Genomic DNA, 15,281 nt, shown 5'->3' with positions numbered 1-15,281 from the left:
GCTATTGTGATGCCTCTGAAGATTCTGCCCGACAAGGGGTAGTGACACCACACCCACACGACAAGGGGCAGTGACACCACGCCCACAAGACAAGGGGGAGTGACACCACACACACCCACATGACAAGGGGCAGTGACACCACACCCACATGACAAGGGACAGTGACACCACACCCACACGACAAGGGGTAGTGACACCACACCCACACGACAAGGGGCAGTGACACCACTCCCACACGACAAGGGGCAGTGACACCACACCCACATGACAAGGGGCAGTGACACCACACCCACACGACAAGGGGCAGTGACACCACACCCACACGACAAGGGGCAGTGACACCACACCCACATGACAAGGGGCAGTGACACAACATACACAAGATAAGAGGCAGTGACACCACACCCACATGACAAGGAGCAGTGACACCACACACACACACATGACAAGGGGCAGTGACACCCCACCCACATGACAAGGGGCAGTGACACCACACCCAAATGACAAGGAGCAGTGACACTACATACACAAGATAAGAGGCAGTGACACCACACTCACATGACAAGGGGCAGTGACACCACACCCACATGACAAGGGTCAGTGTCACCACACCCACATGACAAGGAGCAGTGACACTACATACACAAGATAAGAGGCAGTGACACCACACCCACATGACAAGAGGCAGTGACACCACACCCACATGACAAGGGGCAGTGACACCACACCCACATGACAAGGGGCAGTGACACCACACCCACATGACAAGGGGCAGTGACACCACACCCACATGACAAGGGGCAGTGACACCACACCCACATAAAAAAGGGGCAGTAACACTACATACACAAGATAAGAAGCAGTGACACCACACCCACATGACAAGGGGCAGTGACACCACACCCACACGACAAGGGGCAGTGACACCACACCCACATGACAAGGGGAGTGACACCACACCCACACGACAAAGGGGAGTGACACCACACACATACTTCCAAAAGATACTAAAACCTACACCAGCAAATTGCAGTGCAACATCTGTATTTGGTACAACCCTTTAAACAACATAAAAGTAATACTGAGATCAGTGAGGAGAGAATAGAGCAAAGATGATTGCTTCTATACAAAAAAGATACTTACTGGACTTGGAGTGTATGGGGGCGGTGCTGGTGACATCTGTGCCTAATATTATGAAGACTGGACATTAGTTTTATAAATAGAAAGCTAACAAATAAATACACTTCATTTATTCAATGTATTAATTCAGTGACACATTTTTTTTTCATTTTAGCCAATACAGTTACCTAAGGCATTTGTGTAAAGCAGGCCATACACATACATTTTTACGATTCGAGCACCGATATCTGCAACACATCAAGATGCAACTATCATAATTTCAATCGATTTGCAGCAAAAATCGATCTAAATTAAGATTAGATGGTAGCTATCGGTCAGTTGGATGCGGTAGAGGAGCCCATAGCACTGCATTGTATCGAACAGTGCAATGCTGCAGTTCAATAGATTTTCAATATATTTCATGGTGAAATCTACTGAAAATCTGTGTGTGTATGGGGAGAATCAAGCCCTCTCTGATCAGATTCAGATCAAAGAAAAATCGATCATTTTTCCAAATTGGCCAAAAATCTATGCATGTATGGCCACCTTAAAGGATACCCGAGGTGACATGTGACATGATGAGATAGACATGTATGTACAGTGCCCAGCACACAAATAACTATGCTGTGTTCCTTTTTTTCTCTCTCTGCCTGAAAGAGTAAAGCCCCATCTAGACGGAGCGATCCAGCGGCTCGATTAGCCGCCGGATCGACTCTTCCGCATCCCCGCGCGTACCCACCGCGTCCCCGCTTGTCCGCGCGTGCGTCGGATTCGATACCCGCTCGTCCTCGCCGGCGCCGCTTATCTTCCGCTCGATTCCCCGCTATTGTCCGCTCGCGGGGGTCGAGCGGGGAATCGCCCACGGCGAGATCAGTCCTGTCGGATCTTATCAACCGAGCCTCATCCCAGCTTTAAATATGAGGTATGTAAGTGGCTGAATCAGTCCTGTTACTACAGCGTGACCCTCACTGATAAGATAATAGTCTAATAATAATCTGAACATTTGTATAGTGCTTTTCTTCTGTTGGACTCAAAGCGCTCAAGAGCTGCAGCCACTGGGACGCGCTTTAGAGGCCACCCTGCAGTGTAAGGGAACCTTGCCTTGAACTCCTTACTGAATAGGTATTGACCCTAGCCAGGATTCAAACCCTGGTCTCCCATGTCAAAGGCGGTGCCTTTAACCAGTACAAGATATTCCACTTATACAACACTTTCCTAGCTGAAAATGGCTTCTGCAAGCAGGAAAAAGATAAAAAGTGTCATTTGTTCATAGATTTTAGCTCTGGGATACTTCAATGAATGTGTCATTGAGCAAAAACAATAAACATAAAATAAAACTGTGTTATATCTTAAAAAGTAATTTTTAGGAGACGGAAGATAGATAAAATAGTTTACTTCATTAGTTTATTTTCGCCTCGGGTGTCCTTTAAGCTGCCACCTTACATAATTATATTATTTGGGTTCAAAAAAACATGTCTTTTAAGTTCAACCAATAATATAAAATGAGACTAGAAAATAAAAAACTGAGAAAAGAAGGAAAAAAGTATTCTGCAACCTTAGAAACCTTGGCTGATTGAATGGGAGGTGAAAAACCCTAGATATGTAAGAACCTATTTGCTGTAATGGGAAAAAAAATCATTCTTGACATTAAACGCCAAGTTTCAGACAAAAATCAGATAAACCCCTGGATTGTGAATGTTTGTTATGGTCACTTCTTTTTGGAATAGACACTTTCATATATACACTAGTGACCAAAGCCTGTTTAAAAACGGGCTCTAGGTCTGTTCCCGCCCCCACACATCACCGCATGCGCACCCACCCGCTGTGTGTACCTGCCCGCCGCGCACGCACGCACACACACGCCCGGCCCTCTGGCCCATCCTGCTCCTTTCCCAGGCTGTCCATGCAGCACACGCGCAGTAGCGCAAACGCACCGACACACACACACACAGGGACAGGAAGCAGAGACACTTAGGTATTATTATATAGGAGAATTAGTAGACCTAAGCCCGTTTAAAAATGAGCACTAGGCCTGTCACTGCCGCATGTCAGTGTGCATGCTGCCACACGCACACACACCCGCCCATCCTCCTGGTCTTGTCCTCCCCCTCCCTGTCGCAACGGCTGTCCGTGCACATGCATAGTAGCGCAAAGGAACGGACCCAGGACAAAGGAGGATGCAGGGACACTGGCATATTATTATATAGGACTAGTAGACCCAAACCCATTTAAAAACGGGCTCTATGTCCGTTTTTTAACTCTGCCACCGCCGCATATCAGTGCGCATGTGCACGCCCCCACCCGTCGCGCGCACTTCCCACACACGCGCACCCACCGCTAGTGTGCGTGCGCACCTGCCGCTCGTGCGCGTGCCAGTCCGCCCGCACACACACCCGCCCGGCTCACTGGCCCCGTCCTCCTGTCCCAACAGCTGTCTGGGAAAAGCACGGACCCAAGGTCACAGGGACAGGAGTAAGCAGGGACAGTTAGGTTTTATTAGTAAGGATAACGCTGATTGCATGTCTGGTACTTACAGGTGATGGGTGAAAAGTGACACAGTTCAGGTTGACATCACCAGTAACTTGAATAGACTGGATGGTCTGGTAAGAGACGCGGTGGCGATATTCTAAAAGGAATTGCCCATTCACTGTGACCTGAAAGAATAAGAAAATATGTTTGAAAATAATCCCCAAAATACATTTTTTTTTTAACAGGTACATTTTTATCCCAAAATACATTTTTAAACCATTTTTACAGATTTACAGATAATCAGTCTCTGATTGGTTGGTCACAATCACGTGATCATGCGTGAGAATGGGGGAAAGATAAATGAACCCCATCCCATGTAACAAGTAACCATATAGTATACATACCTGAAAAGCATGTCCGAGAACAACAATAGATATATCAAAAAATGTATTCTTCTGGAAGGGCATGTGCTTTTTCCTCTCCTCAGATCCCCAGGTGCCACACTGCATGGTGTTGCACACAATGACGTTGCCATCATCGAACCGAGGGTTGAAGTGAAATGCAATGTCATTGTTATAGGACAGAAAGTTTACAGCGAACCTGCAAGACAGAAGCCATTGTTACCAACCACATCATGAGAAGGAAGCAGACAAAGGGTCTTTGTATTTATCAAAGAAGACTTGTGAAGGAAGGAATTCTGGACCAGGATGCTCCAGACCGAAAATGATCTGAGGGTAGGAACACACTAGGTAGTGTGTGAAAGTTAGCCTTTTGCTGCATATGATTTTGTGCATTTTAAGTGAGTTTTGCGTGCGTTTTCAGTTTGTTTACATTTCGCGTTTTTGTTCCGCACATGTGTTTTTCTTGCATTTTGTGTGCGTTTTAATGAATTTGTAGTTCACATATATAAATCGCCTATGCGTTTGTAGGCGTTTTTGATATGCATTTTATGCTAATCACTAGGAAGTAAACAGGAAGCAGAGACACGTCATAAAATTTTTTTGTTTTTTAAACGCATAAAAAACACACTAAAACGCAATACCTCTGCATCACCATTGACATTCATCATGTGCGTTTTAAAAAAAATATGCAGAAAGTCCTGCGTTTTAAAAAACGCACATTGCAGAACGCAAACATATGCGTTTTTCCATACAGCCCATTGAATTGCGTTATGTGCGTTTTGCTCAAAGCTAGCGTTTCTGCCTAGTGTGTACCTACCCTGAGAATTCCTGCTAATCAGAACTAGGGATGTTCAAAGAGATGCAAATTCTTCTGAGTTGATGCAAATTTATATATATGCAGCTTCTAGATGGACCAATCAATTTAAACATGGGTTTAAACTGATTGGTTCATTTTCAAACTGCATATATCTGCATAAAAATTTGCATAAACTTGGAAGAATTTGCATCTCTCTGATTATCCCTAATCAGAACTGGATTCATTCACATTTGCATGTGATGTGCGGGTTTGCATATTTTACCAACATCATATGTAGGTAGAAAAAAGCAAAGTCTTGTAAAAGTAAAACCTTTTAATGGCTAACTGATAAAGTTAAACAATGCAAGCTTTCTGGGATCTAGTCCCCTTCTTCAGGCATATTTCCAGATGTTAGCTGTAGTAAAACACTGATGCAGGTAAACAGCAAACACGAAGATGGCAGTTGTGCTGGTTGCTGTTTAGCAGTTAGATGTCAGGTGATCAGCAGGCTGGAGCCCGTGAGCTCATGCAAGCAAACATGAAATCTAGCAGGTTTCTGAAGATCATGAAGCCAAGTCAATCATGTTACATAAGGACCCTTCTGTTAATGTCTTGAACATTTTCATAAATTTGTACTCAGAAATCTTTCTTGCTTGTTCATTTTTGAAGTTACCATTAAGAATAAGTACTTTGAGATCTTGCATGCTGTGTCCTAGTTCACAGAAGTGTTGGCCCACTGGTGTGTCCATTTTACCCTCATTAATTTTAAAGCGGTGATGGTTCATTGTTGTGCGCAGTTTTTTACAGATCATCCTTGCACGTTACGTCCATAGTGTCACCGCCTAACTCAGACATATGAGGTAGTGTAACTTGCTTAGCGCCTTCATCTGGTTGTAACAATAATGGCTGTGAATCAGTTAATTCTCCACCAATTAACTCCTGCGAAGTGTCAAATGCAGCAGCTGTGGTGCTTGTATTAGCGCTGGTGGCTGCGGAAGATGAGGTGTTCTGTGTTAAATAGTCAACCACGTCCTAACAATCTTGGGAGTTGATGGGACGTGCCTTCTTCTGAGCACTGTACTTTGGGCCAGTGCCGCACGAAATCACATCAACCTGACCTCACACAGACCTGCCGGGTGGCCTTCCTCTGGGTCTGCCTCTACCTCTGCCTCTACCTGTTTTGTCCGTTTTGTCCATATCGGGGGGGGATGAAGTGAAAGGTATGCACTGACTAGACTAATACAGTCTAGTACAGTCACACAGGTGCAGTTAACAGGTATGCACGGAGTGGTATATAACACTGCGTGCACTCACGTAGGTATGCAGTGATGGGTATTACAATGTGCACCTGTCAATCACACACAGACAGGTACCGGACAGGCACAGTGACACTGCGTGCGCTCACGTAGGTGGGTGGGTGCACAGTGAACAACAGGTAGGTATATGCAGTGGGTATTACAATGTGCACCTGTCACACACAGACAGGTACCGGACAGGCACAGTGACACTGCGTGCGCTCACGTAGGTGGGTGGGTGCACAGTGAACAACAGGTAGGTATATGCAGTGGGTATTACAATGTGCACCTGTCACACACAGACAGGTACCGGACAGGCACAGTGACACTGCGTGCGCTCACGTAGGTGGGTGGGTGCACAGTGAACAACAGGTAGGTATATGCAGTGGGTATTACAATGTGCACCTGTCACACTGTAGTAGTCACTGAATGTGCTGGGCCTGGCAGTGGCACACACACAGTATAAATTATCAAGGCTGTCTATGCAACACAAATGTCAGTGGGAAACACACACGCTTTTTTAGCAATAAGAATTAGTAAGGAGCAAGCTAACAAGCCTACAAAAACCTAACTAATCTTTCCCTATGAGAGTCTGCAGCAGCTTAATCTTCTCTAATTACTGCAAGCACACGAGTGAGTAAAATGGCTGACGCTGCCTGCCTTTTATAAGGGGGGGAGTGGCTCCAGGAGGGAGTGTAGCCTGATTGGCTACAATGTGCCTGCTGACTGTGATGTAGATGGTCAACGTTCACCCTCATGATTAACTATGGGGGCAAATCAAACTTCCGGTAAAGTTTGCGGTTCTCCACGATTACGAACCCCGGAAGTTCGCCTGGAACCATTCACCGGCGAACCGTTCGGGCCATCTCTACTCTTTATGATACAGGCATCAGAATTCTTCCCTTTTAGTGCTCAGCCACACTATAAGTGCTTGTCTAAAACCTCGGGGCTCATTCAAACTACAAGAGCTTTTCTAAGCGCTTAGTGATTTTAAAAGCTTTTGCTAATGTTATCCTATGTGGAGCGATGTGATTTTGTAAAAATCCCCCATAGCAGTGCATTAGCAAGAGCTTTTCAAAATTACTAGCGCTTAAAAAGCTCTTGTAGTGTGAACAAGCCCTTACCCATTCTGTCCTCACTCACCCAAGAACCTGTTTACCCACAAGGCACTCAAGGCAGCTGCCTAGGACCTTGCAAGAACAACTCACCAGAATAACTCACCTCTTAGCATGGCTGTGGACCTGTCCTTGCATAGTCACTCTCTTTCCATCTATTATGCCCCCGAGAATAGCACTCTGGAAAGGGACAACCTGCAAGCAAAGGGTACAAAAGAGAATGCTATCAATTATTATTATACCATTATTAATAATATAGTACCAACATCTTTCACAGCACTGTACGGAGTATATTGTCTTGTCACTTAACTGACCCTCAGAGGGCCTCACAATCAAGTCCCCACCATAATCATATATCTATGTATGTATCTCATAGTGTATGTATCATTGTCTAGGGCCAATTGAGGGAGAAGCCAATTAACTTACCTGTATTTTTTGGGGATATGGGAGGAAACCAGAGTCCCCATAGTAAACCCACACAGACATGGAGTACGTACAAACTCTGTGCAGTTGGTGGTCCTTGGCTGGGATTCAAAGCAAGGACCCAGCATTGCAAGGCAAAAGAGCTAACCGATACACCACCATGCTGCCCATTTGGTATGCAAAAAAAATTGTGGAGATCATGAAAAAAAAATATTTTCGCTGAAATAACTCTTCTTCTGATATTGTTCCATCACTTATTTCCCATAGCTACATTGCAATAAACTCAGGGATCTTCCTATACATCAAAAATTGGCTACTGTGAAGAGCACCTCCCAATTCTTGGAGTCAGTTTTCCATGAACAAGCTTTCCATGACCCCACCACCCAAGGTTGCCAGCTTCTGAAAGCTATTAGCCATCCTTAAAAATGAGTTGTTGCATGTTAATTCAATTAAGACTTGAGTATTCATTTGGCAAGTATCCCATGCAGTATACTGTTTTACTGTTAGAGAGACAGCTTGAGATGAGGTTTTACTTCAGGATACTTTAGTGCTGGGAAAAAGGGTCATTACTCCTGCTTTGTTCTACAGCTTAAAAGACAGTGAGTCGGATCAGGGCCGGGCCGCTCATAAGGTGGGGTGAGGAAGGTTCCTCAGGCGGCAAAGTCAGGAGGGGGAGGCCGAGCTGGAGGGGTAGCAGCCAGGAAGGGGGTATTGTGCACAGTGGCGAGGAGTGGTGTCGGACCCCCCCTCCCTCACCTGAATCCCCCGATCTCCGCTCCCCCTCCAGCTATTTATTGCAGCACAGTAGTATAATCAGGCATAGGCAGCGGGTGGGGATGACTCACCTCTTCCGTGTTACAGCGTGCATTCCACTCTCGTCACTTCCTGCAGTGGACAGCATTGCAGGAAGTGACGAGAGTGGAACACACTGGAACATGGAACATGCTGTCTGTGCCTGATTATACTACGGTGCTGCAATTAAAAACTGGAGGGGGAGCGCAGATCAGGGGACTCAGGTGTGGGAGGTAGGGTCCGACCCCCTTCCCCACCACTGTGCCCAATACCCCCTTGCTGCCTGCTATCCCCTCCAGGCTGCCATCTATTATGGGGTGGTTATTATTCTGGGGGGGGGGAGGGCCGGCAGCATCTCACAAGTTTGCCTCAGGCGGCAAAAAGTCTAGAACAGGCCCTGAGCCCAATCCAATTCACTTTTTTTTTAAAGTTTTCTCCTCGGTCAAATTTTCACATTTTATCAATAAAATGCACTTTAAGCCATCAGCAAGCAAGAAATAACGTTGATTGTACTTTTTCACCTAATTTTTTAGTATTATTTCAATTGCAGAGTGCTAAAAAGTTGTTTTAAACAGAAGATGAAAAATCTCGTAGAAGAAAATGGCAATTGCAGGGACCATTATACAATTAAAAGAAACCTGAGATCTTCACTATCGTTGTATTTATACTTACCCAGGGCTTCCTCCAGCGCCATGAGAGGTGTGTGGGCTCCCTCGCCATCATCTCCAGCTGCTCCATTGCCCAGTTATCGCAGCAAGTAATACGGCAGGACACACTCTTCTGCGCATGCGCGGCTCGGCCACACGCATGTACACACACACCCGCCACACTCCCGCAGCGCTCCCGGGTGCATGATTAGCCATGACTGGCCAGATTACCAGTCACAGGGCAACAGAGAGGACTGAGGGAGCCGACGCACCTCATGGGGCTGGAGGAAGCCCAGGTGAGTATAAATAGTGAAGATCTCAGGTACATTTTAACTTTTTCTCCTGAGTTTTCTCCTAGGTGATATTTTTACACCTTGTCAAATGTTAATATTGAAACCACCAGAAAGCAAGAAAATACTCACAATAATTTTGATAGTACTTTTTGGGCTGGTGCACACCAAGAGCGCTTCTGAGCGCTTTTTAAAACGCTTGTGCTTCAAAAAGCGCTGGGCTAATGTATTTGAATGGGATGGTGCACATCAGAGCGATGTGCTTTTTTCCCAAGCGCAAAAGCGGGTCCTGCAGCATTTTTGCTGATTTCTGAGGCAATTCAGTCTCAATGTTAAGTATAGGAAAGTGGAAAATCTCTCTGCTAAGCACTAGATCAGAGCGATTTTTCAAGCGTTTTTGTTACAGAAGCTGTTCAGTTACAGCTCCAAACATCGCTAGGCATGTTTAGAAAATCGTTCTGCACATGTAGAATCGCCTTTAAAAAAAGCGTTTGCGATTACGCTAGCGCTTTTTGGTGTGCACTGGGCCTTTCACATATTTCTTGATACTTTTTCAGTTGCAAATTGCTGACAAGATATTTTAAAGAGAAGATGAAAAATGATCTGCTTGGAGAAAACTCAGGAGAAAATGGTAATCGCATATGGGCCAGAGTGTGGAGTCTAAACTGCAACTGTGACAGTCTGATGCAGTGCTATAAATAAATCTATAAAACTGAAACTAAAAATATGAGACTCTTTTCTTTGCTACTAATGATGTATTTATTATCCGTACAACACATACAATTCATCGGCCCATATGCAATTCGCTTTATCTCCTTAATTTTCTCCTAGGGTATATTCTAAAAAAAATGCTTTTTAACCACCCTGGCGTTCTATTAAGATCGCCAGGGCAGCTGCATGAGGGTTTTTTTTAAATAAAAAAAAAACTATTTCATGCAGCCAACTGAAAGTTGGCTGCATGAAAGCCCACTAGATGGCGCTCCGGAGGCGTTCTTCTGATCGCCTCCGGCGGCCAAAAGTAACACGGAAGGCCGCAATGAGCAGCCTTCCGTGTTTGGCTTCTCCTGTCGCCATGGCGACGAGCGGAGTGACGTCATGGACGTCATCCGATGTCCTGACGTCAGCCGCCTCCGATCCAGCCCTTAGCGCTGGCCGGAACTATTTGTTCCGGCTGCGCAGGGCTCAGGCGGCTGGGGGGACCCTCTTTCGTCGCTGCTCGCGGCGGATCGCCGCAGAGCGGCGGCGATCGAGCAGCACACACGGCTGGCAAAGTGCCGGCTGCGTGTGCTGCTCTTTATTTGATCAAAATCGGCCCAGCAGGACCCAATTGCACGCATTTTCTAAATGGATGCAAATTGAAAAACTTTGGTTAGCCCCTGTTCATCCGTGTTCTCTCCTTTGGTCATCAAGACTCCCTGACACGGTCAACCCTCTCCTCCATACCATGCATTTTACCAAGAATATTTGGCATTACTGCTCATCAAAGTTTCCCCTTACTACTAACCCCTCGTCCTTAGTTAATGTAATTTTTAATCCATTGATCCCTAATAGCTCATCATCTTTAGTAGTTAAGGGTTGGTCAGATGGCAATATCTTTCAACTTAGGCATCTTCTAGATCCCATTTCAAAAACATTTGTTTCTGCAGACCAGCTCTCCCAACGGGTCAATTTAACTCCGGCCCTACGCTTCAATTTTCATCAAATCAAACATTATGCTAAATCCTTAGGAAATTCAGACTTTACCTCCTCACCTACCCCGTTTTAAAGTCTATGCAATAATGGCCCGACGCAGACACACTTAATTTCCTCTATTTATAAAATTCTCTGTGCTTTCCCAGCAGACACTTTACCTTCCCACAGGTACATGGAATATTGGTCTCGGGCCCTCTCTATGGATATCACAGCTCCAATGTGGTCCAAGATCTGGCAGTCTATCGCTAAATCCACGCAATGCTCAATCCACAAAGAAAACCATTATAAAATTATTTTGCTCTGGTACAGGACTCCAGAGAAATTACACCGTTGGTTCCCAAATACCTCACCAACTTGTTGGAGGTGTAAGGACAAGGTGGGTTCGCTGATGCATATCTTTTGGGACTGTCCTCTAATTAAACCTTTTTGGGAGACTGTTTCATTACTCATTTCAGAAGTTTTTGAAACCCATGTAGACCTGCATCCGCTTAACGCACTTCTAGGCCTTCCTGTTAAGAATCTCCCTCGTAAGCGGTGGAAGCTTATGTTACATATATTATCTGCAGCAAAGAGGTTAATTGCCCAATTTTGGAAATCCACAACGATTCCTAGTAAAACAATATTAATAGATAAGATTAATGATGTTAGGAGATTGGAAGATCTAACGGCCAGAAGCCATGATAATATCGAGGCACATGGCGAGCTGTGGGGTCCATGGGAGGACCGGGATATGACATTGTGGCTCCAGTCACGTAATCGTAAGCCCCCATAATTTTTTTTTGTTTATGGAATACCTTTTGATTAGCTTGGATGGTTTGGGATGTGTTCACTATGATATTTTGGTATCTGTTGGTTTGTGTTAGTAATTTAACTATTTGGTCGGTTATAAGTCTGTGTTGTTTGTTTTTGTCTGTTTTTTCCTAATATGGAAGTGCTGCCATATTTACATCTTATTTTATGTTCATCATTATACATGGATTAGCGAGCCTATTGGATCTACAGGGTGAACTATGCCACTATGGCTTGAGAACCTTTCCCCTGTATAACTTGCGTTCATTGTGAAGATAACTGTATTCATCCTGCTTGCTATTCTAATAGTACCTATGTTTTATATAATTCGCTACTGTATTTGTCTTTTCTTATTTCAATAAAAAAAAAATGATTGATAAAAAAAAAATCCGCCCAGCAGGGCCTGAGCGGCACCCTCTGGCGGTAATGGACGAGCTGAGCTCGTCCATACCGCTAAGGTGGTTAAACCTCAAGCGGGCAAGAAGATACTCAAAAAAAATTTGATAGTACTTTTTCACCTACTTTTTGGTACATTTTCAGTTGCAAATTGCTAAACATTTATTTTAAATAGAAGATGAAAAATTATCTCCTAGGTGAAAAAGGAGGAAAAAAGTTAATTGCATATGGGTCATTATCTCGTGAGTTTAATTTCGCAACAGATTTACAGAGAAAGGAAACATAAAAATAGAATGAGCAGGAAGAGAATGAAATCTGATAAAGCAGAACATATGAAGAGAAGGGAGGGTCACTGAACTACCACACTATGTGCAAACACTGAAAATATCCACAGAATACCTTACAAAAAAAAAAAAAAAATACGAATAGAAATTTGCTTGAAGGCAGATGAATTCTGATTACTATTTTTAATATGAAATATGGTCTAAGACGAGGCAAACAGCTTAGATGCCTGCGCGGGTCCACTTTTTCATACCCGCACCCGACCCGCACCCGCGGCCCGCTACCCGCACCCGACCCGCTTTCTGGTGCATTTGATACCCGCAACCCGACCCGCACCCGCAAAACCGCTACCCGCACCCGACCCGCAGGCCCGCCACTCAACCAGCTACCCGCGACCCGCTTTTTTACATGTTCTTCTAAAGTGCACATTTAAAGTAACATTGAGCTGTAAAGTTAATAAAACCTATTTTTATACACAAACCAAAGCTAAAGAGGGTTTACATGCTTGCTTTTACTACCCGCGACCGGCACCCGCAACCCTACCCGCACCCGCAACTCGCTACCCGCACCCGACCCGCACCCGCAGCTTAAATCAATTCGGGTACCCGAACCCGACCCGCATTTCGGGTTACCCGCGGGTACCCGACCCGATGCAGGCCTCTAAAACAGCTATTTAACTGCATCTTTAGTGAACACTTTACAAACAGGCAAATACAATCAAAAATATGAAATGCGACAACTGAAGAAAAGGCAGCATAGAACGATTTCAGAACAAAGCTCCACACAGTTATGCTGTTGTCATTTTATTGATTCCAAAACCTTTAGAACTAATTATTGGAACTCAAATTGGCTTGGTAAGCTCAGTGACCCCTGACCTACCTACACAGGTGAATCCAATTATGAGAAAGAGTATTTAAAGTGGTCAATTGTAAGTTTCCCTCCTCTTTTAATTTTCTCTGAAGAGTAGCAACATGGGGGTCTCAAAACAACTCTCAAATGACCTGAAGACAAAGATTGTTCACCATCATGGTTTAGGGGAAGGATACAGAAAGCTGTCTTTGAAATTTCAGCTGTCTGTTTCCACAGTTAGGAACATATTGAGAAAATGGAAAACCACAGGCTCAGTCCACGTTAAGGCTCGAAGTGGCAGAGCAAGAAAAATCTCAGATAGACAGAAGCGACGAATGGTGAGAACAGTCAACCCACAGACCAGCACCAAAGACCTACAACATCATCTTGCTGCAGATGGAGTCACTGTGCATTGTTCAACCATTCGGTGCACTTTACACAAGGAGATGCTGTATGCGAGAGTGATGCAGAGGAAGCATGCAGCACAAACAGAGCCGCTTGAGGTATGCTAAAGCACATTTGGACAAGCCAGCTTCATTTTGGAATAAGGTGCTGTGGACTGATGAAACTAAAATTGAGTTATTTGGGCATGACAAGGGGTTTTATGCATGGAGGAAAAATAACCCAGCATTCCAAGAAAAACACCTGCTACCTACAGTAAAATGTGGTGGCTCCATCATGCTGTGTGGCTGTGTGGCCAGTGCAGGGACTGGGAATCTTGTCAAAGTTGAGGGACATATGGATTCCACTCAGTATCAGCAGATTCAGGAGACCAATGTCCAGGAATCAGTTGAAAAACAGAGAAAAGAGCTTCCCACTATATATAAATGTAAATAGACTGTAGTCTCCAAACGTAACACCCGGACCAATGTTCAGAGTAACAATATTTTATTGAACAGTTTAATTGAGGGAACAAAATTAAAAGCAAGGTATGGCCATCATGCCACCCCCTGGTCCGCATACATAGATATCAACTAACGTACATGATAGCAAGAGCCTCCAAGGTAAACAATATTAACGAATTCTCCAGATGAGATCTGACACCTTGCCCAAGTAAAATATCGCCCCGATATAAATAATAATCGGTAATGTATGGCAATATGGGCAAAGTGGGTGCCAGATATAACATCTAAATGAGAGTACATTGGCTCATACTGTCTGTGTAAATCTATATATTATGTCCATATTGCCAAATGGCTAATAGGACCAGACAGTGTATATGACCCAATTTACTGAAAAACACCAAGGAGGACAAACAAGTCATATATGATTAAATCTCAAGGACCATGAAAACAAATAGAGTGCAGAACAGATAGCATCAATATAAAGTTGTAATCTGACACACTGTCCAGGTAAGTTTCTTTCCAGGTTAGGCAAATAGAAAGTGTGTGTTTGAGAACATATAGCCTGAACAAAAACAGTATCACAAAAAATCCATATCATGCAGTGTATATACACTGACACAAAAGTGCAATAAATTAGGTATGAGCGTCCTGTAGACTGTGTAATCAATAATAAACTGTGCAAGATAGACAACTATTAAAAATAGTAAAAATATGTGGGTTAAACAGAGCCCGTGTGAAAGTGCAGGTGCTGTGAGGTAGATAGTGAATTGAGGTAGATAAGAGTGAAAAGAAAACCAAACAATATGTGGTAGAGACGTGTATATAATCACGTCTAAAGCCCAATCTACACAATACGATTCTTTGTACGATTCGATTACGATTCTATTTATGATCCGATTAAATCCAACATGTCCGATCGAGATTCGATTCGATTCAATTTGATTTGCCATTGCAAAACAATGGCAATTTGAATTGAATCGAATCCCAATCAGACATGTTGGATTTAATCGGATCGTAAATAGAATCGTAATCGAATCGTATTGTGTAGATGGGGCTTAAGAGTGCTGCTTGGTAAAGTGAA

General features: G+C 44.2%; 1 protein-coding gene across 2 annotated transcripts in view; it reads right to left on the bottom strand.

Moving 5' to 3' along the window:
• Positions 1-15,281, bottom strand: part of LOC137528245 (galectin-4-like) — a 59,111-nt gene that overhangs the window by 17,862 nt on the left and 25,968 nt on the right. For both annotated transcript variants that reach the window (XM_068249525.1, XM_068249526.1), the window contains exons 2-5: positions 7,302-7,390; positions 3,993-4,188; positions 3,654-3,773; positions 1,144-1,185 (exon numbers count right to left, since the gene is read on the bottom strand). In XM_068249525.1, the coding sequence (XP_068105626.1) occupies positions 1,144-1,185; positions 3,654-3,773; positions 3,993-4,188; positions 7,302-7,390 (447 nt within the window). The remainder of the gene's footprint in view (positions 1-1,143; positions 1,186-3,653; positions 3,774-3,992; positions 4,189-7,301; positions 7,391-15,281) is intronic.

The sequence above is a fragment of the Hyperolius riggenbachi genome, chromosome 8 (assembly GCF_040937935.1).
Source record: "Hyperolius riggenbachi isolate aHypRig1 chromosome 8, aHypRig1.pri, whole genome shotgun sequence".
Taxonomy (NCBI): domain Eukaryota; kingdom Metazoa; phylum Chordata; class Amphibia; order Anura; family Hyperoliidae; genus Hyperolius; species Hyperolius riggenbachi.
Note: the sequence above shows the minus strand (reverse complement) of the source record. Positions and strands in the feature narration are given on the sequence as shown.